Source organism: Ochotona princeps, chromosome 3 (genome assembly GCF_030435755.1).
Source record: "Ochotona princeps isolate mOchPri1 chromosome 3, mOchPri1.hap1, whole genome shotgun sequence".
NCBI classification, from domain to species: Eukaryota; Metazoa; Chordata; class Mammalia; order Lagomorpha; family Ochotonidae; genus Ochotona; species Ochotona princeps.
The window spans coordinates 25,838,826-25,865,177 of NC_080834.1; the positions used below are offsets into that span (position 1 = coordinate 25,838,826).

General features: G+C 62.0%; 2 protein-coding genes across 3 annotated transcripts in view; one reads left to right on the forward strand and one right to left on the reverse strand.

Annotated features, from left to right (window-relative positions):
• PTTG1IP (PTTG1 interacting protein) overlaps positions 1-26,352 on the forward strand; it is a 118,978-nt gene that overhangs the window by 56,324 nt on the left and 36,302 nt on the right. The window lies entirely within an intron of this gene.
• Positions 1,145-18,343, reverse strand: SLX9 (SLX9 ribosome biogenesis factor). 2 transcript variants are annotated; one of them, XM_058661557.1, is made up of 6 exons: positions 18,159-18,343; positions 17,628-17,736; positions 10,049-10,117; positions 5,811-5,958; positions 2,685-2,750; positions 1,145-1,363 (listed from the first exon to the last, which is right to left on the reverse strand). In XM_058661557.1, the coding sequence occupies exons 1-6, from the start codon at positions 18,291-18,293 to the stop codon at positions 1,240-1,242; spliced, it is 651 nt and encodes a 216-aa protein (XP_058517540.1). In that variant the 5' UTR covers positions 18,294-18,343; the 3' UTR covers positions 1,145-1,239. The 2 variants fall into 2 exon arrangements, with proteins under 2 accessions (XP_058517540.1, XP_058517539.1); XM_058661556.1 differs by having other exon boundaries at positions 2,685-2,753; positions 18,159-18,339.

Below are 26,352 nucleotides of genomic sequence, written 5' to 3' on the forward strand. Positions count from 1 at the left end.
TACACAGGCCGGGGTGTAGGATATGTCCCCTGCTCTTGAGGACACGGCCGCGTGGGCAGGGAGGGGTGCCATCTGGGACTGGGGACCAGCATGCCCATGTACCAAGAGCAGAGGACAGGCAGAGCCAGGCAGGAGCTGAGCCCTGGAGGACGCGAACGCAGCCTGGGGCCTGGCGTGCGGGGGAATGGCCACCTCCCTAACCTCATGGTCACCAGGCTCCTCAGGAAACACAACCTGGATGTGGGACCTGAGCCAGGCACCAGAGGAGCCCCAGGGCCGCAGCAAGCGGAGGCACCCTCTGCCCTGCCCAGCAGACAGGCTCTGCCTTGGGAGCCCCATGTCCAGCCAGGGAGTATGCCCCAGTCTCAGAGCCCACATCCTCTTCCAGCAGTGGAGGTGTCCCTGGGCCCTGCCAGCACCAGGCCCCTTCAAGGCAGGCAACGAGCAAGCAAGACAGCGTGTCTGAGGATAATCTCTTATTAGAAAAGGCACGCCGCAGTCCCGGGACCCCATGTGCCCACCGCCTGGGCAGGCCACGCGCTCAGCACCGCCCTGCTGGGAGTGGACACCTGGGGGAGCACACTGTTCAGTGCAGACCCTGCCCAGCAACTGCTGAAATGTCCCCTGATGTATTCACTTCCTGGTCGCCATCCCTGCACAAAGGACCCGAGCGAGGCCCAGGCTCAGGCCCCAGGCATCACGAGCAGTGGGCATGGGCCAGTCCCACCGAGGTGGCCCTCAGAACAGGATGCGGCTCGGCAGCCGAGGACGGCAGCAGCCACAATGCTGACCTCTGCCCTGGGGCAGCTCCAGGAGAGGCTGAGCATGGACGCACGAGGACTCTGGGTGGCTGGGACGCCTGCCTGCCTGTGGGCTGGGGACAGTTCAGGCACCCCACGGCCACACCCGTCTCTTCACTGCAGTCGTGGGCTCAGTGCCAACAGCCTCACCAGTGGTTTCTGCCGACGCGGCAGGAACTGTGTCCCAGATGACAAGACTTCCATGGTGAATGCAGATCGGTGCTGCCCCAGGCAGCCGAGGATGGGCTGGAGCAGCCAGGCCACGGGGTGCGTGCGTGTCCGTGTGCACGCGCCCATCCATCCTCCCAGGACCTCGGCGTGTCTGCGTGTCACTGTTCCCAGGACGTGTGCGTGAGAACACGTGTCAGCGTGCACTTCCTCTCCAAGTGTGGGCAGCTGTGTGTGTCCTGCAGAGCCGCCACCACACTGGCCACACAGGTCACAGCTGGCCACCGTTCTCCACATGCAGCTGTTGGGCCAGCTGCTGCCCGATGGCAAGCAGGGGGCTGGCTCTGTAGGCTGGGCTGGCCAGCAGCTCCCGGAACCGGCTCTGTTCTTCCTCGCTACAAGAGTGGGGACCAGGGTCAGGAAGGGCAGGACGATCAGCCCTTAGCTGAGGGGGCCGGGGACAGGGCTCCAGCAACCCTAGCTCCCACCCAGCCCCTACAGCGGCCCCAGGGATGATCCATCACGGTAGTGGACAGCAGAGGCCTAAGGCTGCCCTGCATTCGGCCTGGGGCTCAGTGCGCTCACCCCGTGGAGGCTGGGAGGAGGAAGGCGGCCCGTGTGCCTGCAGACCGCGGCCTTACATAACCCCCTCCCCACCCGAGCGAGACTGAAATAGACCCACACAGGCTGTGAGTGGGAGGCTGCCAACAGGGGCGGCTCGCGGCAGGCCAGGTGCCACGGGGTAGCTGGTACTGCTCGACCCACGGCCGGCACAGGCCCACAGCCCAGCCACGATGCAGTTCATGAGCCCTGGGGTGGCGGAACTTGCCAAGTGCCCACGTGTAAGTGGCAGCATGGCAGTCAGACCAGTGCAGCCTGGAGGCCAAGGGAGGAACAGGGTCAGTCAGCTGGGGCTGCATGCTCAGGCCACACACAGGCTCGAGGCAGGAGGGCTACCCCGTCCCTGCAGTGCACCACGCAGAGCGCCATCCCTGGCTCAGGGACACAAAACCCAGACACAGGCTGAGCAAAGGTCCAAAGCTGAAAGACAACGCCAACTCAGCCCCAAGGAGCCCAGCGAGCAAATGGGCGGTAAAGATGCGAACAAGTGGGGCCAGTGCTGTGGTACAGCATGCTAACCCTCCACCTGCAGAACTGGTGCCAGTTCAGGTCCCGGCAGCTCCACTTCCCTTCCAGCTCCCTGTTTGTGGCCTGGGAAAGCAGTGGAGGACGGCCCAGAGCCTTGGGACCCTGCACCCACATGGGAGACCCGGAAGAAGCTCCTGGCTCCTGACTTCAGATCACTCAGCTCCGGCTGTTGTGGTAATCTGGGGAGTGAACCAACAGGTGGAAGATCTATCCTCTGTCTCCCCCTCTCTTTCAGGTAAAAATAAATCAATCTTCAACAATAACAGAATTCAGTCAGAGCAGATGCCCTGTGGGAGAGCGGGCCGCGCCGGCTGGCGCAGCCAGCAGAGCCGGGAAGCATGGCTGAGGGCAGAGCTGCGGCACAGGCATCCCCACAGGTGGCATCCCCACAGGTGGCATCCCCACAGGTGCAGGTTTGAGCCCTGGCTGCTCCATTTCCAATCAGCTTCCTGCTGATGGCCTCAAGCTCCCACGAGACCTGGAAGAGGCTCCTGGCTCGCGGCTCTGGTGTGTGATGTCACACAGTGGGCAGGTGCGGCACCCGGGGGAGGAGGGGCGACTACTCACAGGAGCTGCTGCCTCTGGGCCGCATTCATCCGGCTGAGCTCGGCTGGCCGGGGCTTCCTGCTCTGCCTGCTGTGGACACACACAGGCCTGTCAGCATACACAGCCCTGCTCCACGGCACACGAGTCCCGCGCCGCTCGGCTGACCACCCTCTCCAGAGCTGCCCACGCCCCACGTGACTTGGACAGCCGTGTCCAGACCAGCTCACACGGCCCACCTCTATTTTAACAGACAGGTCCTGACCACCCGCAACCATCCATGCTGTCTCACGCTGTGGCGACAGCTGAGCCAGGAGCCAGTGCAGGGCTATTTGGCAGGATGGGCTGTGCCCTGCCCCCAGCCATCACGCTACATCATGGTGGATCCCTGACAATGGTCACTGCTCCCTGCTTCCTGGACTCTCCCGCACAGCAGCTGGGCCTGCCCGCAGGCACGTCAGAGAGCCCATCTGCCCAGGACATGGCGAGCTCTGGGCCCAGAGGTCAGCCCGGCAGGCTCTCTCTCTACTGTGGCAGGGCCCAGGCCAGGTAGCCCTACCCTCAGGCCTGGACAGTGAGCCAGAGCCCATGGCGAGGAGAGTCAGAAAGTGCAGCAAACCACCCCATTCTCAGGCCCACTCGGCCTCCTCTCCCAGCTGCAGCCTTTTACTCGTACTGCCCTTTAGACATGGGGGACCTCCATGTCCCACAACCGGTGTCCAAGCTGCAGGCTCTAGGCTGTTCCTTCAAAGACCCAGACTTCCTGCTGGCAACACCCACAGCTCAAGCAGGAGCCAGACGCCTGCCCCCCATGTCTTGGAGCCTGGCTCGGTCATAGCTCTATACGGGTGCACCTCCCGGGAGCAGACTTCCTGCTGGCACCACCCACACCTCAAGCAGGGACCGGACACCTGCCCCTCCATGTCACGGAGCCTGGCTGCCCATGCGGGAGGCCAGGACCAGAAGGCCCTGCCTGGCCCTGGCTGCAATGTGCCTCTGTCAATCAGTACATGGGCTACATCTCTGAGTCTGTCTCTGCCTTCCAAATACATACGGGTATTTTAACAAGGAGCCAACACGAAGGCAGCCACACCTCAGCTACGCTCCCTCAGCAGTCGGCCCCGAGGCTGCGTGGGTCCCACACCACACAGGGCCGGTCCCCAGAAGCAGAGGAGGGGCAACATGATGGCCTCCCAGAGGCCTCAGCCACAGCCTGGCAGCGGGCTGACTGCTACGGGGCAGATCCGGGTGGGCGGCACCTGGACACACCGAGAGCACTGCCTGGCTGGCGGCAGGTCGCCCCACGTCCTCGCAGCCATCATACCCTGACGAGGATCCCGCGTGGGATGGGCTAGGCTGGGGCAGAGTGACGGGGCTCAGACAACTACACACACGTGGCGACGGGCGTGGGAAAGGGACCGGGAGCCAACGGGCAGAGCGCCCCGTGGCCAGCGCCATGGCCACTCCAGCAACAAGATGGAGGAGGCTGGCTCCCAGCCCATGGTGGGAGAGATACCCACGGGGCCACGGGCGTAGATTAACGATTGGCACACAAGCGAGGGACGAGCAATACCCACGAGGCCACGGGCATGAACAGACTGACACACACGGGGACTTACCGGGTTCTGCGGATGCCACGTGGCGTTCCCCTCCCCCGTCAGTGGGGCTGCGTGTGGCTCCTTCTCCCCCAGAGAGCACTGAGCGGAGCACCCACAGACGCCACCCAGTGGGGCGCCGAGGGGTTAGCAGCCCAGGGCCCCAGAGGTCACCCTGGAAATGGCCGCTGGGCCGGGGCTTCCTCGCACCTCTCCCCAGGAGACACAGCAGACATGTTCCTGTCACACGGTGAGCAGCCTCCTGCCAGCCGCCCGGCCACCAGGGACAGGGGAGTTGCACACCTGGCCCGCCTAGGGGACCTTGGGGGACGCAAGGGTGGAGTGCATGAGTGGTATCTGCTGAGGGGATCCCAGGCAAAGGGGTGTGTTGGGGAGCTGCCTGCTCCAGCAAGGAGGGAGGTATGCGGCTCCTGCAGGAGGGAGCTCCAATTCCCGTGGGAAGATCCCAGCGGCCAGGGAGGCAGCGCCCAGCCCTGCACGTCCCTCCTGAAGCCAGACAATTCTGTTCACGCAGCCTCTCCCGTCACAGGCCCCGGCACATTTTTCAGATGAGAAAACTCAAACGGAGAAAAGACCCCTGACCGGGGCACATTTTTGCTCGGGACCCAGGAATGGAATCTGCAGGGCCGGCTCGTCGGCATCCGCCCGGGGCGCTTCCGTCCCACCGAGCCGCCGGGGCCTCCTGCCTGGGCGACCCTGCCCACAACCCCTGCTTTCTCCACAGAATTCAGTAGGAAAAGACTTGTTGTAAGGCAAAACGAGAGGTGGCAGAAACAGATGCCAAAGGAAGCAGCTGGGAGGGCAGCAAGCAGGGAGTCTGTCCCTCTCCCTGAAGGGCCAGGTGCCCCCTGGACGGGCTGGCTTTGACATCTCAGTGACTACAGGTGCCAGGCCCTCACACGGCTCACCAGGCCAGCGGGGAGACGAGGACACTGCAGCCACAGGGTGCAGGAGCGTGGGGGCGCCTGGGGGCACGGGGTGCATGGGGGAGAGCTTGGGGTGCTCTGGGGCACATGAGGGGAGTGCATGGGGGCATGTGGGGAGAGCCTGCCGGTGCATGGGGAAACTGGGGGTGCATGGAGATGTGGAGGAGTCTGGGATCACACAGGGAGTGTGGAGAGAGCCTGGGCGAGCCCTGGGACATGTGGGGGGAGCACCGGAGTGCATGGGACACCTGGGGGAGCCTGGGGAGAGCCTGTGGGTGCATAAGGTGCCCTGAGCTGTGGGGGGACCCTGAGGTGCACAGGGTGTGTGTGGGAGCCTGGGAGTCTCCCAGGGCACATATCAGGGGAAGGGTAGCCATGGGAGCTGTCAGAGCCTGCCCTATCCAAGGAGGAGCAGGTGGGGAGGGAGTGTGTACAACAGGACTGGCCCCTCAGGGCAGCGGGCTCAGTGCTGCTAACACCTGCTGACCTCAGGGTACCTCCAAGGGCACAAGCACCTGCGTCCAGCACGCCTGAGGCACGGGCCCCATCTCCCCCACCTCCCTCCCCATGGACACGTGGCCTGGGGACAGCCTGTCTCGGGCACTTACCCTCTGGCGCGTGGCCGGCCGCTGGCTTCCAGCTCCTGCAGCGTGGGCAAGGCATCCCTCAGCGGGTGCAGGTCCCCCACCACCACAGTGGCCCGGCGCTTCTGCTCCTCACGGCGCTTTTGCTCGGCCAGCTTGATGGCTTCAATTTCTGAGGCAGGCATGGGGTTGGAGACATAAGCGGGCTTCAGTCAGACACCGGGCCCCGGACCAAGCCTCGGGGACAAAGTGGGTCCCCACCTGGGGAGGGGGTGGCAGCGTGGGGCACGGTGGCTGTTCAACGCAGGACTTCAGATGCTGTGCTCCACAGCACAGTTCACACTGCTGACGGGGGCCCAGGGAAGGCCATCCGTCCTCCAGGGAGGCAGCGGGCACGGTCCTAGCCCTCACTACTGGACCGTGAGACACAGGCACATCCAAACCACAAGACCCAGGGCAGACACTGCTCCAGGAGCTCCGAAGGCAAGCCCAGGCCAATCCCACTGGGCAAGCCCGTTGAGGAGCTGGGGAGGCCCACCCTGAGTCAGGCCTGAGGAGCCGGGGAGGCCCCCCCAGTCAGGCCTGAGGAGCCGGGGAGGCCCCCCCAGTCAGGCATGAGGAGCCGGGGAGGCCCCCCAGTCAGGCCCAGGACTGCACAGAAAGGCCTCTTCCTACCAGGGTTTATAAAGTGACGGTGCTGGGGCCCCAGGCCGGCAGGTGGAGGCATAAAAGCCAAAGCACCAGCAAATGGCAGCCCAGAGGGCCCAGCAGGTGACCCACAGCAGTCACCACGGAAGGGCCCAGCAGGTGACCCACGACAGCCCAGGACGCCCGCACCAGACAGGCCCTGCAGTCCAGGCCACGGCCAAGCAGTCACTATGGAGGGATACAGCAGGTGACCCATGGTGGCCCAGGACGCCCACACTACAGACAGGCCCTGGGGTCCAGGCCGTGGCCGAGCAGTCACCATGGAGGGATCCAGAAAATTCATGACCCACTCACTATAGAAACGACAATGAAGCCAGACGGAGGGCAGTCCTTCAAGGAAGACGAGGAGACGTCAGGCATGTGTGACGTCACACAAGGACACAGCGCCAGAGGCCTGGGGGCCCCACGCATGGCAGGGCCCAGTTACTCGGGCTGCGTCGGCTGCTTTCCCAGGTGCACTGACAGTGAGCAGGGCCGGAAGTGGAGCAGCGGGCACTCGTTAGGGATGCCAGCATTCAGGGGGCGCTTAGAGCACTGTGTCACACTGCCAGCCCCCTAACAGGAATCTCAACAGCAACTGGGAAGCCACTTCTTAAAGACGAAATGTGTAATGACAATTTCAAAAAAAAAGTCCTACAGGAACAGTAAATACCTTACAAGAGCAAGCTTCCTGGGTATGAAGAGAATTCTGGGTGACACAGGTGGGCACACGCAGTGGGAGCTGGCACTGTGGCCGAGGGAGCAGGCTGCAGCCTCCGACGGCCACTTCCCACCCGGCTCTGCTAACGCGTCTGGGAAAACAGCACCGGACGGTCCACGTGCCTGGGCCCCGCTCCCACTGGCTCAGGACCACCCTGACTGCCGCGCCCACTGGGGAGTGAACCAGCAGACGGAAGACCTCTCTGGCTCTCCTCTCTGGAACTCTGCCTGGAAGGAGCCTTCCCCAGGCTTCGGCGCTGCATGTGAGGGGAGTCAGGCTGACGTGGCGCGGCCACCTTCACCTTCGCCAGCGAGCAGAAAGCGGTCAGCCGAAGCAGGTGGCTGGGGAGGCCTCCAGGAGAGGGCCAGCGCAGGAGAGGAAACGCGTGTCCAAGGAACAGCAGGCCGGTCACAGCACAGGTGCTTGCCGGGAACGTTCCACACACAGAAAACAGGCCCTTCTGGAACCCGACAGAGCCTGCAAGAACATGACCAAGGCGACGCAGCACTTCAACAAGGGGTCCACCCAGGTGGGGGCGGGCACACGGCAGGGCAGCAAGGTCACCACCCAGCATGCCCGTCTCCCATCCAAGGTTGGGGTGGGCACACGGCAGGGCAGCAAGGTCACCACCCAGCATGCCCGTCTCCCATCCAAGGTTGGGGTGGGCACACGGCAGGGCAGTGAGGTCACCACCCAGCACGCCCGTCTCCCACGCTGCAGCACTGGCTCAAGCTGAGCTCTGCTCCCCGCCCAGCTTCCTGCAGAGGCACTTCTGGGAGGAAGCTGGTAATGCCTCAAGCACTAGGGCACTTGCCCGTACCCGGCATGCCTGGCAGAGCCCCTGGCACCTGGCTGCCGTGGCTACATGGAGAGTGAACCAGCAGGCAGAGGAACTCCCACCTGGCCCAGCCTGCTGCTACTGCTCTGCCTTGCATCTGAACACGAGGAAACACCACAGGAGCGTCACACTAATTCTGACCACAAACAGTAATCCAGCATGAGAAATGCTGCAACAGCCGAGTTTTCAGGAGAAAAATACGTTTAGCAAAATGCTTTTATGATTCAGGACTAGACAACAGGATACACACACACTTAAAGATTTCTCAAAATTCCACTCCCGAGACCTCGGCTGTGGCAGTGGGGAAAGGCTGTGCAGTGGTCGCTGGCTGCCACGCTGCCCCGCCAGGCCCAGCCCCGGCCTCGGGGGAGGGACACAGCAGGCAGATGTCCTTCTCCCCATCTCCGTCACACTGCCTTTCAAATACACAGAATCAACCTTCAACAAAATGAAAAGGTGGTTGCTGTTTTTCAGGGGTTTCCCTGTCATCCAAAAAAATGAAGAAAATGAACAGGAAGGTCACAGTTCGGGAGAAAATGCTTCCCAAACACACACCTGACCGAGACGCGGTCTCCGAGGCACAATTCTCCGAGCTCGGTAGTCAAAGCGTGACCTTGTGAAGGTGAACCCAGTGAAGGGGTCCATGCCACGCTGGGACGCCCAGACAGCACAGTCAGGAACCGCGTTCCCTGTGCTGGCGCGGCAGTGGCAGCCGGTTCTCACACCCCGCTGGCAGCAGCACAGACGGGAAAGCACTTCAGAAAGTGTCTGGCGTCCTTCTAAAGCTAAACATGCACCTGCCCTCTGACCCCGCGTTCCATTCCCAGTGCTCACCGCGGAGACGCTAGCACACGCCGCAGGCAGGCTTGTGAAGCACTCCACAGCGGCTAAACATGGACAGAGCCCGCAGGCCGCCCAGCGGGACACGCAGCCTGCGTGCACTGCAGAAGCAACACGTGGGCACACGCACAGCCCACAGAGCCCTGCTCCCTCCACACCACGGGTCCTCTGGGCACAGGGCCAGCCTGTGCAGCCCAGGTGCCCACGTCAGGCTGCGTCACACTGCAGGTCAACTCGGCCTTGGAGAAGAGGTGCGAGACAGCAGTGGCGGAGCCTGGGTCCAGGGGAGCGCGCAGACGGGGGCAGACGGGGGCAGACGGGGGCAGACGGGGCAGACGGGGGCAGACGGGGCAGACGGGGGCAGACGGCCCAGTCAGGAGCTGCACAGACCCCGGGTGCGCTCTGCAGCGGGCTCCCCCTTTCCCGGTCAGGTCCTGTGCTAAGTGTAAGGGAGACACGCGACACGGCCACAGCTGCCACGGCTGCCACGGCTGCCACAGACCACCCCAGAGTCTGCACCTGCTAAACCAAGCATACCCGGAGGTGTGCACGTGCACTCGTAAGCTGCTGAGCCCCCAAAAGCCTGAGCAAGGTAGGGACCAGTTAGTTCTGGGATGGAAGGCCAAACTCTTCCCCCGTCCTGAGTACCAGGGTGGGAGGTGGCGGCAGACACAGGGGTCCTGCAAAACGGAGGGACCACGTCATTTTCTGGAAAGCCGAGAGGCCGAACCCCTCTGGGAGTTCAACAGAGCCGGCAGTGCAGGAGGCAGCTCCAGGCGTTAGAGCCACGGCCCCGCGCCGAGCCCTGAGCTCCAAGCAGCTCCCCGCCCCGCTCTAGGCACAGCCCAGACAGCAACTTGTATACGGGAGGGGAGCGGCAGACTGCTCTGACAACCTGCTCTTGGGAGCACACACTCCTCAAGGCCACGGGGAAACCACAGTCACGTCTGACCCTGAGGGAGCGGGAGACAGAAACGCTGCACAGCCTCCGTGAGAACCAACACGGGAGGGTCTCAAAGCCTCCAGCGAGGAAACCGCTGCAGGCGTGCCCGGGACACAGCTCTTGCGCGGCTCACACAGGCGGGCCGCCGTGACGCTGGCCATCGGCCTCGTGCCTCCGTGGCCCCCTGTCCTGGCAGCTCATGTCTGCACTGCCCAGCTCGTGGCCACACTCACTCTGCAGCCAGCGCTGGCGCCGTAGCTTCAGCCTCTCCTTCTTGGGTAGGATGGTCTTGACCTCGGCACCTGTGGGAAAAGAGCGCTGGGTGAGGACAGGTGCAGACCATGCCAGCAGCTGTGTCCCCTTGCCCACCCGACACTGGCACCCCATATACTGCAATGTCTCCATGGCCACGGTCTGCCCACTGTCCATTGGGAGGCCTCCTGTGCTGCTGAGGAGATGGTCACAGCTCACCCCCAAAGCTCACAGGGGTGGCCAGAGACCGCAACCCTGGCCAGCCTCCTGGGACACACACAGACAAGCAGGCGCCAGCACGGCAGCCCACGGGAGCCCCTCTGGTCGGGTGCCCTCCTGCGAGGGCTAAGGCCTAGCCTGTGCACAGTGCCTGCATATGCTGTATGGTCCCCGCTGAGGCCCTGGGGTGGGCAATTGAAGGGAGAGACAGGCCTGAGGGCTGCCGCCATGGGGAACTGGGGGCAGAGGCCGTGACCACCACGGCAGCTCAGTCTTAGGTGCCCAGGTGGACAGAGCATTGCCTGGGAGCAACCCCTGTCCTTTCCCTGTAACCCCAGGAGGCAGCTACTGTCCTTGGGCTCTCTCTGGGACAGGGAAGCTGCCAGCCTTGGTGGGCCCAGATTTCCTGCAGTGGCCTCTTGTTCCACGGTGCCACTCTAAGGTTCCTTACCCACACCCCAGGGGCCTCACAATAAAGGTCCCTTAAGGACTTTCCACCTGGACACAGAACACACAGCACTGTGGCTGTGCCTACACTCCCCACGGTGCCCAGACACATTCATACTGCAGACCCTGCACGCCAGGGCCATGGGGCAGGCCTTGCCCAAAGACCCACCTGCCCACGTGCAGACCCGGGGGCCAGGACCACCAGCTGCGTCCTCCACGGTGACCTCAGTGAGCCTGATCCATGCTAGCAGGACACTCCAAGTGTTGGCAGAAATGACCGGACACAGGCCCAGCTGGCCGTCCTGCACTGGCCAGCTGGGTGCCCGCTGGCACCTCAGGCAGCTCCGTGATGGCCTGTGAGGACAGCCACTGCTCAAACGGAGCCAGCCAGGGGACACGGAGAGCCAGCAGAAAGCTTCCTGCCTCACCCCCAGACCTCACAGGCCGTGACGACGAGGACAGGGAGGACAAACTGGGCAGCAGGACCAGGGCCTTTAAACACAGAGACCCAGAGCGTCCAGTCGTGGGGTGGACAACAGGGAGGTCCCACGCACTCCGGGAGCACGCTGTACAAACCCAGAAACCACTGGCATCCCTGCTGCAGAATCCTTGCTCTCTGGGGAGAGGTGACCCTCAGGCCCCCTGCTGCTGGCCTGGCACGGGGGGTGGGGGGGGGAGAAGAGCCGCACCAGGAGCAGGTGTGTGCACATGGGCACATCCACGTGTAGGCACACACACTGCTGCCAGCCAGTCTGCCTCCAGTGTGCCCCAGCAGAGGGCATGTCATCGTGGCAAGTGCCGTAATCTCCCCAGGGCACATCCACGTGAAAGACCCGTCCTGGCTGGCGCCTGAGTACTGAGGCTCTGGCAGCAGGACGCAGCTCCGTCAGAGCAGCCTGCTCAGCATCCCCGGCCGACCCTGCCCTGGCCCCAATAGGACCGGGAGGGGCTGCAGTCCCTCACAGACACCCCCGGGGTGAGCCAACAAGGAGCCCAGGAGGGTAACCAGGGGACCGGCACTGTCTTCAGGGCTGGACACATACCGACGAGCAGGACACAGCTTTCTCTGGCCAACTGTGGTGCCTATCGCCTGCAACTTCAGAATTCTCTCAAGACAAAGGCCCCAAGGCCAACCATGCAGACCCTGGGTCAACCTGGACCGCACTGGAATGAAGACAATGCGGGGGGCCTGCCCAGCCCGGCCCCAGGGGGCTCCACAGCGCCCATCGCCATGGCATCAGAGAAACAGGAAGCAAACAGGCCGTTCCCGTCAGACGCAGAGGGTCTGGAATGCCCGGAACTGCTGGCAGTAGGCCCGGCGAACCACGGAGGGCTATCCTCGCCCGGGACCCGCTGTTGTTCTCCCGGATTCACCATGGCCACTGACGGACCAGGTGCAGGGCAGGAGCTTCTAGACGGCCTGTGTCCTGCTGGCCCTAGCCCCTGCCCCGCAAGCAGAGAGGCACTGAGGCCCAGCACTGCGTGGCCCCAGGCAGGTGCCCCTCCCCCGAGCAGGGCCTGCAGCCCAGCAGGAAGAGGGCTGGGGGGGGCACTGCCCGGGCCTTGTCAGCCTCAGGGAAGGCTGCTGCCCGAGCCCTGTCCGGAACACAGCTCAACATGCTCACCCCACACCCCTGGGGACTGCGGGGGACGAGGAACAAGCATTTCTGATGAGTAACGGCGTGACAGCAGCGACGGTCATGCTCTGTCAGCTACCACAGCTGGATGGACCCACCAGGGATCGGGCCCAGGGCGGGTGACGGAAGGCCAGGGCCAGGGCTGTCCCAGCCCAGAGAACTCACAACCCTGCCAGCAGTTGCGCAAGGAGCGCAGGATGGCCCAGGACCTACAGTGAAGCCCAGCCTACCCACAGCCCGAGGGCCGTGACCCTACACCCCACCCTCCTAGCGCCCAGCTCAGCCTCTGCTCGGACGCCTCAATGGCGCCCCCCTTCCGGCCTGAGCAGCTGCCCAGTGCTCACAGCACAAGGACAAAAGCAAGTCCTCTAGCCTGAACCCCAAGAGCCCCAGGCACAAGAGGGGCAAACCCACAGGGAGGCATCCCCTAGCTCCTCCCGCACACAGCCTGCAGCCCACCAGGAAGCCCTGGCCAGGCTGGCAGCAACTGCCCAGGACTGCTGAGCCAGGCCAGGGCTCGAAGCTGCCACTGGGACAACGGACAGGGACAGTGCATGGAATGTCATGACTGGCTCATTCTCATGCCAGCACCGGCAGACCCCTCGCCCACTTTCTGCCAGTGGGCCAGCAGCACAGCTGCAGGTAGCCCTGAGCCGCTCATTCAAGCAGCACCAAGGCGGAGGCGCTTTCCACCGGCCGGACGCTGGCAGCCTCTGCCAGGGACAAGGCCACATCCATCCCCCAGCCCGGAGAGGGCAGGCAGGGCCAGCACGTGCCGCCACCACAAGCTCCCACAGGGCACCTGGCGCCTGCAAACGGCAGGGTGACAACACCTAGAGACACGAGAGACACCCTCACACGGCACTTGTCCAGGGCAGGGTGTGTGGCACAGGCAGTCTCCTCATGAGCCTTTCGCACCCTCTCCCCACCTTGCTAACCGTGCGGTGGCAGGGGGGTCTCAGTCCCTCAGGGGAGGGGAAGCCGGTACAAGTGGCGCCAATGGAGGGAGCTGGGTCCCTCAGCCTCCGCCATCATCTGCTCACCCCCCTCTGCTTGCACGCCTTTAAAGGAAACCCCCAAACACTCTAAGCAGCAGGGCAGCCAACCCTCACCCAGAGCCCAGGGAAGCTGAGACACCCACCACTTGCACAGCAACTGCTCCCCGGTGCACCAATGCACACAGCCCAGGGGCCGGCCAGCACAGCCCAGGAGCCAGCCCGCAGGCCCTTGTCACATCACAAACCTGTGGTCGCAGAGCTGGGCGTGAGGGGAGGGCCTGAACCCCAGTGCCCCACCCTGCTGCCATCCTCTGCCATCCCGCTCCATCACTTGACAAGCAGGTGGGGCAGGGCACAGTGTCCGCTCTGCAGCTCACCTGGACGAGGTAAATGGCGCCCAGTGGCTCCACACTGAGGACCCTCAGCCTTAGAGGAGTCCGGAGAAAGCCAGAGCCCCCACAGTGCTGCCCTGAGACGGCCTCACCCCCAGGGCAGCGGGCAGGACACGGAGCCTGGCGAGCTGCACACACAGGAAATGCAGTCCCATGCTGACCTCAGCAGGCCGGGCAGCGCCCTTACTCCTGGTGAGCAGACACGCCAGGCGCAGAGACCAGAACCCGCTCTGGGCTGCCCGCATGGACACACAGGGCAGAGAGAGGAACCACCACTGCATGGCAAGCCCGCCGAAGCCCACAGGCTGCCCGGGCAGGCGCCCTCTGCCCCTGAGCACCGAGACGCCACGGCACCTCTGAGCAGCACCACACGGACCGCTCCCCTCAGCCTCTGCAGGACGCTGCCAGCCAGCGCCACAAACGGCACAACTATGGGCGAGCCTTACACAGCTGCAGCCACTGCGTCCACAGCGCTGGGGCAGAAACAGCAGCCGCACGCTCAGCCCGTCTCCTGCCAGGCTTCCCCGGCGGGGAGCGCACCCAAAGCAAGAGACACAGACATGCCCAGGAAGGAAAGATTCCAGGAAGGCCCACATAGCCCAAGAGTCCACCTGGCCCAGAGCCTCACTGGGGACACCAGGGCAGAAGCCCCAGAGCCGATCCCCAGTGACTGGGCAGAAAGTTCCAGAAAACAATCCCAAAAGCAGGCCCAATATCACACCCGGACAGCAGCTCTAAGGAAAGTAGAGACATCAGCCTCATGGGGGACAGTGGGCACGGGGACCTCGGCCAGGGCCCCACAGGGGACGGTGGGCACGGGGACCTCGGCCAGGGCGCCACGGGGGACGGTGGGCACGGGGACCTCGGCCAGGGCGCCGCGGGGGACGGTGGGCACGGGGACCTCGGCCAGGGCGCCGCGGGGGACGGTGGGCACGGGGACCTCGGCCAGGGCCCCGCGGGGGACGGTGGGCACGGGGACCTCGGCCAGGGCCCCGCGGGGGACGGTGGGCACGGGGACCTCGGCCAGGGCGCCACGGGGGACAGTGGGCACAGGGACCTCGGCCAGGGCCCCGCGGGGGACGGTGGGCACGTCAGCATATGCCAGCCCCAGACTGCGGCCTGACCGCAGGGTCAGCAGGCAGCACCCAGAACCATGTGTGTCAAGGGACACTCCTAGACTAACAGTGGCAAGCACTTTGGGGACAGCTGCTTCTGACAGAACAGGAAATGTCCGCAAAATGAGGCCAGTGGACAATGTGTCTGTGGACAGCAGGCAGAACACCCACCCACAGTGTCACCTGCGCAGCTGGGGCTGCAGCTTTACCTGCCCTTTCCAGGGAGGCACAAGGAGGGGGACGTCCAGCTGACCCACTGGGGACTCAGCCTGCACCCAGGGCATCCCTAATCGCCACGAGCCACGAGAATGTGGCCACGGCTCAGCAGAGCAGCGGGCAGCTCGCACCTCTCCTGTACCCTCCGCCCCGCCCACTCTCGAGACCCTGCGTCCAGCAGTGACTCCTGTCCGGTGACGGCCAAGCTCCCGTGCTGTCTGGAGCACGTGGGGGTCACATGAGCTCCTTTCAGGGACGCATATGCCCTTGTCACTCTTGTAGGCCTAAGACCACTCTTCTCCACTGCAGGACATGCTGCGACAGGAGCATTCGCTGGGGAAGCCACACACAGGCACAGCCGTGCACGGGGCTCCACTCCCGGCCTGCTCAGCAGAGGCGCCCACCCCTGCAGCACAGACACAGCCGTGCACGGGGCTCCACTCCCGGCCTGCTCAGCAGAGGCGCCCACCCCCTGCAGCACAGACAGAGCCGTGCACGGGGCTCCACTCCCGGCCTGCTCAGCAGAGGCGCCCACCCCCTGCAGCACAGAGCCGTGCATGGGGCTCCACTCCCGGCCTGCTCAGCAGAGGCGCCCACCCCCTGCAGCACAAGGCCGTCAGCTGTACCAGGAGATCTGCAAGGCCCCTGGGTGCGTGGACACAGTGGGCACACACCCCGTGGTCTCTGCCATGCCTGACTTCCCCACTGTGGACAGGGGTCTCTAGGGCTATCTCTACAAACCATCTAAAGGCAGCCCCCTGCCTCCCACCCCTAATTGTGTGCAGTGCACACAGTGGCCAAGTCTCCCTCCCGCAAGGCAGCCCAGCCTGGCTAGTTCCAGCCTGTGGGATGCGAGAACGCAGTTCTGCTGCCCTCTGCCGGGAGGCCCAGGAACAGTCAGGGTCACCCCAGCCCAGCCTGGCCACAGGCCCAAGCCAAGTGTCACTGACAGCAGTGCCGGCCTCACGTTCTCCGCTCCCTCCCACAGGGACACAGGACAGCTGCCAGGTGCTTGTCACAGGCTTATCTTCTGGGCCCAGAGCTGCAGCTCAAATTGTCTCATGCCACCCAAGGTCGAGGGGCACGGCCACCATCCAGCGGCCATCTGCTGGGCCACAGCGCTCCCCACACTGGCTCTGGCACCAAGTGCAGGGGAGAGCATGGCACAGGTGCTTCTCACCAACAGGGGAGCCGTGAGCCTGTCCCGTGTGGGTCTACCCCCCCAGCAGGGTTCTGGGGTGAAGGGGCAGCCTTCAGCAGCAAGGGCCGGGGCTGCAGCAAGGTGAATGGGGCAGGAAGGAAGACAAGGTGTCAGGGAGCCAGACAGTGAGCGCAGAGATACATAGCTGCTGTCCAGGCCGGCTGAGCCCCAAGGCCCTGCACACACACACTCCACAGCAGAGTGCGGGAGCCCAGCGCACGTGCTGTGAGGGCAGAAGACCCACCCCTCCTCTGGGCCAAGCGGGCTATGATTCTCACAGACTCAGCCCGTGACCTGCAACCACCTCAATGTCGAGCATCCAAAGAGGAAGCGAGATACGGCCCCGCATCAGGCCAAGGACAGGAGGACTGGGGCAGCCCGACAGGCCGACAGCTTCCAGGACTAATGGCTGTTGCGGTTCCCGTGAGGGGTGGTGGGCGTGCACCCCGGGGCCTGTGTGTGTGAGGGGTGGTGGGCGTGCACCCCGGGGGCTGTGTGTGTGAGGGGTGGTGGGCCTGCACGCCAGGGGCTGCGTGTGTGAGGGGTGGTGGCCGTGCACCCCAGGAGTAGCTGCTCCCTACCCAACCTGGGTGGACACGGAAGCCCGGGTGTCAGGGTACATGCTGTGCCTGGTGGTTAAGGTGCCAGCAGGACCCCTGGACTCCACAATGGAGTGTGCACCTCAAGGAGCTCCCAGGACAGCTCCCGTGGCTAGGCCCCATCACCTGGGAAGACATCCCTGAGTCCCCAGTTCCAACGCCCTTCTCGGGCCGTGGCAGGCCTGTGGACAGTGAACACGTGGGCAGGGACTCTGTCCCAAAAATAAGGAAAAAAAAGGTTGGTTGAGTCAGACACCAAGCCCAAACTAGAACAACCAGCTAGTTCCCCATCACTAACACGAGGAAGAGGACGGGCCGGGCAGTGCTGTGTGTGTCTTGGAGGACACCCAGAGTCCTGCGTGCTCACGGAGGCCTGAGGAGGGCACCCCTACAAACTGACCCTCAGAAACGGAACTCTGATGGGATGCTACGAAGCTGGCGACTGCACGTCACTGCACACCGGTGTGCAGGGCGCCGGTTCTAATCCCGGCAGCTCCACTTCCCATCCAGTTCCCTGCTTGTGGCCTGGCAAAGCAGTCGAGGACAGCCCAGAGCCTTGGGACCCTGCACCCGCGTGGGAGACCCAGAAGAGGCTCCTGGCTTTGGATCGGGGCAGCTCCAACCACTGCAGCCACTTGGGGAGTGAATCAGCGGACAGAAGATCTTTCTGGGACCCTGCCTCCCAAACAGAGCAACGCGGGTTAGACTGCCCTGCATGCCAAGCCCAGGGCCTCACCTCTCCGCACGGACACCACGCTCCTCTGGTCCAGCTCCAGGCTCTGCACCAGCACACTGGGCTCTATCCTGGTCTTGGCGAAGATGTCAGCGTGGACAAACGCCCAGTCCTGAGTGAGGGGACAGCAGGCCCTGGGACGCCGGCTCAGCGTCCCTCCCGGTGCCACACCAGCACCCTCTGTCCTGCCTCAGGTCGCCAGGTGGGCTCCCCCACCCCGGCTGTCCCTAACCCCTGCTGACCCCCCACCCACCCCGGCCGGTCCCCCACCCAGCCAGGCCGGTCCCCCCCCACCGGCCGACCCCTCACCCAGCCAGGCCGTCCCACCCACCCCGGCCGGTCCCCAACACCCAGCCAGGCCGTCCCCCCACCCAGCCAGGCCGACCCCCCACCCAGCCAGCCCGGCCGTCCCCAACACCCAGCCAGGCCGTCCCCCCACCCAGCCCGGCCGTCCCCCCACCCAGCCAGGCCGACCCCGGGGACCCTCGGCGCCTCCAGCCACGCGGGGAGACCCCGCTGCCCTCGGCCGCTCACCTTGCCCCCGGCTCCGCCCGCCGACACCAGCGGGAGCGCAGTCTCCGGGGCGGGGGGCGCGGGCCCGGCCGCCTCCCCCGCGGGCCGCACGGCCGCCTGGTGCACGCGGGCGCGGAGCCGCCGGACCTTCCCCATCGCCGGCCGCCCGAGAAAGCGCTGCCGGAAGTCGGTCCTGCCCTCGGCGCCCGGCGGAAACCGGAGCCGCCGGGCCCGCGTTCCGCCGGAAGCTACCCTAGCGCGTCTTGGACTCCTGGGGCGACGGACACGCGAGAGGCGTCCCTGCGCGGCTCGCTGTCCGCGGTCACCCACGGCCCTCAGGGACACGTGGGAAGCCTCGCCACCCAGCTCAGCTGAGCTCCTGGTGTAGGGATGGCAGGGCGTCCTGACTCACCCACGGCCCGCAGCCAGAGGCCAAGTGACTGGTGTGGACACCTGTGGCCCCAGGACCATATCTGCTGGAACTTAGCTGACCTCTGTACAGCCGGACAGGACGACAGGCAGCAGCAGGCCTTGGGTCTGCGTGGGCCTGGAGCTGCCCATGGTTGGCTGTGCTGTGAAGGGATGCGGCTCTGACCATGGACACGCGTGTGGAGGCGTGATGTGTTGATTGCGGCACATGGTTTCTGTCCTCACCTACCCTCGTCGAGTCATGCACCATCCATCCTAACTCCACGAGGTGGGGGCATGCGGGGGTCCCCGTCCTCCACGGCCACTCTTCCTGGACAACACTGGGCTTCTTCGGACAGTACACGCAGCGGGCACCCTGGACCTTGGATATCCAGGCCTGGGCCGTGAGCTGGCACGGCTACACCCTAGGACTGGGCAGGCACTGGGCAGGCACTGGGCTGAGGCAGGTAACGCTGGCAGCTCGGATCACAGTGCCGGTTCCACTCCCGGCTGCTCCACTTCGCGTCCAGCCTCTGCATTGGCACGTGCATGCAGCCACTCGGGGAAGTGGACCCGTGGTGGAAATCTCTTCCCACACCCCCCCACTTTTGTCATCCCCCTTTCAAATAAACACAACTTGAAACATACACACTTGCTTGGTACACAGACGCCAGAAGAGGGCAGCCCTCAGCAACAGGGAGCTGTGTTGCTAGGCTAACCTGCACCCTTCTGGAAATGTGCTGTGTGGGCTGACACTCAGTGGGTCTCTGCTGCACGCAGCTCACTGAGAGACAGATGGGGAATGGACCTTCTGCCTCCTGTGCAGGGGAGCCCCAGGGGTGGACGTGCCTCAGGTGGAACTAGGGAGCAGCTGTGGGGAGGTCAGTCATGCAGCCTGCCTTGCCACCTGCCCAAGGCTTCTTTGCCCTGCCATCACAGCTGGAAGCCAATGCCCACAGATGTGGGGAGCAGGGCAGGAAGCAGTGTGGGCACCACAGTGCCTTCCGGAGCTTTCTCACTTAGCCCCCCCACCGGGGCAATGCAGGGGCACTTGGCTGGCTGTAGGTAGGGCAGCTGGGGTCGTGCCTGAGGCTGGGGCTGGTCCCACCCCTGCCAGGGTCCTGCCAGCCCGCCACCCTACACAGCTTGCGCCCACTCTCCTTTTTACCTGCCTTCCTCTTTGTGGGAGAGAGCAGAGGAGGTGGCATTGCCCTCCCCCCGCTCGCAAGAAAGGAGAAGTTGGGGCGCCAGGCATCGGGGGAGCTAGACCCCGATGACACCACGGCTCTCTGTGCATCAGATAGGCGAGAGGCAGCCCTGCAGGGCTGGGGGCAGGAAGGACCGGGCTCCAAGCAGGGACTGCTGTCGGGGACACCCAGGCGGGTGCCAGGAAGCAGGGCTCCAGTGGGGCCTGCCTGACCGGGACCAGGCGCACAGTTCTAGGGGTGGGAGCTGACCACACTCCCACCCACTCTAATGGGAGGCCCTGCACCCCAGCCACAAGGGACACGCTGAGCCTGGGGGCCCGGCTCCCACACAGGTCAGCACCCGGGCCCCTGCCATGCCCTGCTCCAGTTCATGACCCTGACAAGCTGGCACTGTGAGCTGAGCTCCCAGGCAGAGGCCCTGGGGCGTGGTCTGGGTGAGCCTCCTGCAGGGTCAGAGCTGCCCCTCCCAGGGGCCTCGGCACCTCCTCGCTGGCCGCGATCCTGCTGTTCTGGGCCAGGAAGGGTCAGGACCCAGACGGGCAGCAAGGCCAGCACTGTGACCATGTGGAGTCAGGACAGGGCCAGGTAGCAAGGCCAGCAATGTGGCCATGCCTGGCTGGATAATAAGCCCAATATTGCGGGCACATGGGGTCAGGGTCTGGCTGAGCAGGGAGGCCAGCACTGAGGGCGTGCAGGTAGGGCCTGGCCGGGCAGCAGGACAGCACCGTGGCCACCTGGCTGTTCTCACGACACTCAGGGCCACCGTCCTCATCTGGGTCTCACTCCCTCGGCCCTTGTGGTGGAAGGACGAGTCAGGGTGTGCGGGTGACAGAGCTTCCCGGGTCCTGCTGACTTAGCCATTCTCCAGGACGCCAGTGCCATCCACACAGGCTTCCGTTGCTGCCCGGGACCTCCCCCCGCCACCCTGAGCCAGCAAGGACACGTGGCCTGGCTCACAGGCTTCCTCACGGGCAGTGGGTGGGAACCAGCTCCTCTGTGGCACAGGGTGTGGACCTGCACTGGGCTCCCCAGCTGACAGCACAACGCCTGTCACCTGACAGCCTGACACCTGTCCCTCCCTGTGCCCACAAGGTCAGGGCTGTGCGTGACCACCAGGACCGACACGCCTTACCCTGTCCCCAGCAGGGCCTGGGACCTCTGCTTTCAGCCCCTCCCACCTGGGACCCAGGCTTGAGGTGATCTGAACTGCTCTCCATGGGTTCCAAAGCCTCTTGGACCCACACATGTCTGTCCACAAGAACCCAGGCCAGGCACCGGTCCCCAAGCTCCCACCACACCTGCTGCATTCCTGGCTGGGAGCGGCTGGCCCTCCGGGGGCCCGTGTGTGTCGCTTCAGCCCCAGATGTCTCCTGCTGAGCACCAAGGCCGGGCACCCCCTGCCGTGTGGCCACGGCCCCCTCAGCCGCCGGCTGAGCCCCCACACTCAGTGAAGATGAGTAGAATCCAGGTCGAAGGCTCTGAGTCCTAGGCCTTCCAGCTTGGTCAGGTGGCACAGTCAAGCCCCCACCTGCGACACGGGCATCCCACATGGCACCACTTCGAGCCCTGGCTGCTCTGTGCCAATCCAGCTCCGTGCTAATGGGCCCAGGTGTTCCAGCCTCGGCCTGGCCCAGCCCCAGCTGTTGTCGAAACTGAGCACTGAAACGATATGAAAGCTCTCGCTCTCTCTCTCTTTCTCTCTCTTACTCTGATTTTCAAATAAACATTAAAATCAAGATTCTAAAAATTATGTGTGTTTCAATATTTATCTTATTGTTAGAGTTTAGTATCTAATTTTTAGGTACTTGAAGTCACTGAACGTAGTATAACTTTAAGGTTTCAAGTAACCGAAAGTATTTTGTAGCCTATTTAAAATTTTCTTAAATTTATTTTAAAAACAAATTTATTTTGTTTTTATTGGAAAGGCAGATTTTATAGACAGAGGCAGATACAGAGAGGAAGGTCTTCCATCTGATGATTCACTGCTCAAGTGGCTACAGCGGCTGGAACTGAGGCTATCTGAAGCCAGGAGCCAGGAGCCTCTTCCGGGTCTCCCACGCGGGTGCAGGGTCCCAAGGCTCTGGGCCGTCCTCGCCTGCTTTCCCAGGCCACGGGCAGGGAGCTGGGTGGGAAGCGGGGTTTCTGGGACAGGGATCAGCCTACGTAGATCCCTTCACATGCAAGGCGAGATTTTTTTTTCCAACTTTTTTTATTAGAAATAATACATATTTATTAAAAATTCAAATACAGAAATAAAAGCACAATATGCCACCCAGTGTACAGACAGCCACATAAATCTCCTTCCCTCTAATTCCATTCCCCAGAGGTTATCACTGTGAACAAGTTAAAGTATATCCTTTGAAACATTTTCCTTTGTATATACAAGTATATATAAACACACATAAATGCACTTTTGCCTTTTACAAAAATGAAATCATGTAAATGTACATATTAATCTTCAATTTCTATCTTCATTCACTCAATATACAGAAAATTCACAACAAATCTGATTATCAGTCCTCTTGGGTTTGTTTTCCATTATATAAAATTCATATTCAAGCATCAATTACAAAACTCTTGATAATATACTTCCTGCCATCTTTGAGTCTCATCTCTAACCACTCCAGTGTGAAAAGACTGGAACATAAATGACCTTAAATTCTTCCTGAAACAAAGGCAGTACAATCAAACAAACAAACTAGGAACACACTCTGTCATTCCTAGACTTTGGCCTTTTCACTTTGTGTTACATTCTGCCTGGACTTTTCCATCTGGCAAGTCCCTAATTCTTCCAACAATCGGCTTAAAAATGATCTCTGGAAGACAAGACTTCCCAACTTTTTTCAAGACATAATCACTTCTCTATTTACCCCTATACTTTATAGCTAGCTTCTTAATTGTACTTATCTCACAGTACTGCAGTAATTCATTTACATGTTTTGAGTTGCCTTTCCATCCAAAGGATCTGATGGAGTGTTTATCTTGGAGCAGGTACTCAGTAATTTAACTCTTGAGGAACCAATGCTTTAGGAACATTTGCTGAGTACCTACTATGCACAGAACCATATCCCAAGCATGAAAAGAAACATACCATTTTGTCCTAAGGAACTTACCATTTTCCTATTATTTCCCCTGGGTGGATGGGGGAGGGACAGAACACATTTATTATAAGACCACATACTGCTTCTGACATATAGTTGGTTTCAAAAATCTATAGTCACTTGCCTCAAATTCATTTAGGAACAAGGCATTGCATAATCAAATAAATCACAAGATAACGGGTAGTTTGTCCAGCAGGTCTGTTAAATGTGGCACAGAGCCTCCCAGATCCCAATTCTCAGTCCCAGCAGGGGAACTCTCACTTATTCAGCCTGCAAATTAGAACACTGAGATGATATTATGCTAGGAAATTGCTAACACATCAAGAGGACATAATTAGTCCTTTTATAATTTCTCCTTCCCAGAGGAAAATTAGATCGAGAGCAACAGATGAAGTTAAAGGAAGACAACGAAGGACAAGCTTGTTTTCTGTCTGGTAGTGGTAAAGGGAAGGGGGTTGCGAGCTTTAGCCACTCAATGACTGGGCCGGCCCTGTGGTTTATTCCTAAAATGGCCTCAGAGGCCAGTCAGGAGAAAGTCGAGAGGTGAGCATTCCATCTGAGTGACCGCCTGAACTGCAGGACCTCCAGCACCCGGGCCGCGCTCAGCTGCTTCCCCGGCCACATCAGCAGGGAGCTGGACGGGCATCGGAGCAGCCGGCCGTCCCATAGCGAGTGTCTGCATCCCAGGCAGTGAGTTAACCACCGCACCACACCACCAGCCTCACCTGTTTTCTCCTTATTGCTGCACTGATAAACATCGCGTGTTCTGTGCAGAGGTTTACTCCACACTTTCACAGCGTAAATATCCAGTAAGGGTAGCATAAGCGTACAGCTGTGTGGCAGTCGTATGCATTTGCCTTTAATGAGGAAACTATGAAGACTTGCCTACTGTGCAACCACAAACTTAAAAAAACTGTCAGGCCCGGTGTGGTAACCTAGTGGCTTAAGTCCTGGCCTCGCACGTTCTGGGATCCCATCTGGGCACCGGTTCATATCCAGGAGGCCCTGCTTCCCATCCAGCTCCCTGCCTGTGGCCTGGGAAAGCAGTCGAGGACGGCCCAAAGCCTTGGGACCCTGCACCCATGTGGGAGATCTGGAAGAAGCTCCTGGCTCCTGGTTCCATATTGGCTCAGCTCCAGCCATGCGGCTGCTTGGGGAGTGAATCAGCGGACGGAAGATCTTCCTCTCTGTCTCTCCTCCTCCCTGTATATCTGACTTTCCAATAAAAATATCTTTTTTTTTAAAGCTGCTTGTTTAACCAGATTATCCTAGATCGTATGAACTTGAACACATAACTTAATTTCAATATTTATTGAAAATATTTTATTTTTAATGTGTATTTTTGTTGATTTATTTTTTATCGGGGCACATTAGTGTGGAGTGACTGTCTCCCGTGTGCAGGAAGAAGCGTCAGAGAGGGGCATCCCAGGGTTCCCAGCTGGGCGGCATGCTCTGTCCTCCCTCCTTGGTTGTTTGGGGGCGCCTGTACCGCAACTGCTTCCCCCCAACCCAGACATCCCCCTTCCCCCTAGCCCCGCCCGGGACAGGTAAACGCCTTTGCTGCCTGCCTCGGGAAGCCCCAGGTCCGCAGGGCATCTTAGCCTCGCCAGGCTGTGTGCTGGAGTGGCCACCAAGTAGGAGGTGGTGCCCTGGGCGGCTGCCAGGGCTGCTTCAGGGAAGTTTTGCTAGTAGTGCAGAGCCACTGGGCTGAGCTGCTTGGTGGTGGCCAGGTGCAGTGGCCGGAGAGAGCAGGGTGTGGCCAGGTCAGCCATGCCCTGCTGGCCTCGGCCTCTGACCTTAAACGGGGAGCCTGGAGTCAGAACAGAGGCATTTCGCCTGCTGTTGGACACCTGAGCCCCCTCATCCCTGGACAAACATACTGGAATCAACATGCCAGGCCTGAGTCCCCCAACCTGTCACTTTGGCCCACACCTGACCTGTTGGCCCCTAGAGGTGATACAGGAAGTTGAGATGCAAGCGCCTGGGCTGTCAGCAACTCCTGGGGTAAAAATAGTGTGTGGGACTGAGGGTGCGATCTGCGGGGGTAGTGTGAAGAGGCCGCACAAGCCCAGCCCTCGCCCCGCTCTGAGTGGACGCTGGGTCCTGGCTCTGCTTCTACCCTCGGGGGCGCTGGTCAGGTGGACGTTCCTCTTCTGATGATGAACTTGATGGGTGGCTGACCCTCAAGGCTAAAATGGGTCCCCTGCAGGCGTGCACCTGCCCCGCCCCCAAGGCTGGCTCTTTGGGGCGTGCCCTCCTCTCTGCGGATGTCAGGAGGGGGCCTCGTACCCCAGCCTGGCGCATGCGCTCCCCTGTGAGACCTCCAGGACCCCACTCCTGGGGGATGTCAGGAGGGGGCCTCGCACCCCCGCCTGGCGCATGCGCTCCCCTGTGAGACCTCCAGGACCCCACTCCTGGGGGAGGAAGCAGCCCCTCTCTTCTGGAAGCCGCTGAACCTCAGTCTCACCTTCTGTGGCCAGCCTGCGGTCAGCCTCTGCCTCCTACCCCCAACTCCACTTCCTCCGCGGCCTGGTGCCGACCCCACCCATCTCTGCTGAGCTAGGGGCAAGAGACACCTCATCAGCCACCCCCATCTTACACAGAAACGGGGGCTCTGGGTGAGTAACCGCCCAGCCCAGCTCGCCCCCGCACCGGGCTCCTGCCATGTCTCCTTCTGCGAGAAAACATGGGGAGGAAGACGAGGAAGAGGAACGATTGTCAGGGAAGCGCCAGAGTGGGGCATCAGGGAGGCGGAGGCGGGAACCCCCGCTTTCAGGGGGTTCCCGGGAGGAGCAGGGCTCTGAGAGAGAAGGTTCCGGCATGGCGCTGCTCCCATGCCCCGTGGCCCTCCAGCACCGTCCTGCATGCGCGCAGCCCCTCCCTTGCGTACTGTGCCCACTACCCCATGGCCTCTGGGATGGCGTGATGACACTGGATTAAACCACTCCCTATGACACCTGCATGCCTCAGGGCTACTGGTTCAAGTCCCCGCTCTTCTGCGTCCAATCAGCCCTCTACAAACACACCTCAGAAAGCAGCTCAAGATGGGCCACTGCACCCGCATGGGAGACCTCAAGGAAATTCCTGGTTTCCTGGCTTGGCCGGCCCAGTCCAAGCTGCTGCAGTCATCTGAGGATGGAATACTTCTCTTTCACACACACTCTCTCCCCCTACCGCGCTCTCTGCAACTCATTCAAATAAAATTTTTCTAATGAGATAATTAGTGGTCTGTGCTTGTATTTATTGAAAGGCAGTGTTACATATATAGTCAGGTCTTCCATCTGCTGGTTCACTCTGAAATGGTTACAACAGCCTGGGCTGGGCCAGGCTGAAGCCAGGAGACTGGAACTCCTTCAGGTCTCCCACCAGGGTGTGGAGGCCAGAGCCCCCAGGCTAGTTTCGGCTGCTCCCACTGTGGCTGACCACGCAGGCACATGCTCTGCGCCCACCCGCAGACTGCACTCCGAGGCACATCATCTTGACTGGGTGTGTGTTGGG

What these genes read in the sequence shown, in the direction of transcription:
- SLX9 (XM_058661556.1), bottom strand. Translation starts at nt 18,293, where the DNA reads ATGGGGAAGGTCCGGCGGCTCCGCGCCCGCGTGCACCAGGCGGCCGTG. An exon ending in CGTGGTGTCCGTGCGGAGAG is followed by an intron (nt 10,118 to 17,627) that starts GTGAGGCCCTGG and finishes CTTTTCCCACAG; the next exon opens with GTGCCGAGGTCAAGACCATC. An exon ending in GCGCCAGCGCTGGCTGCAGA is followed by an intron (nt 5,959 to 10,048) that starts GTGAGTGTGGCC and finishes TGCCTGCCTCAG; the next exon opens with AAATTGAAGCCATCAAGCTG.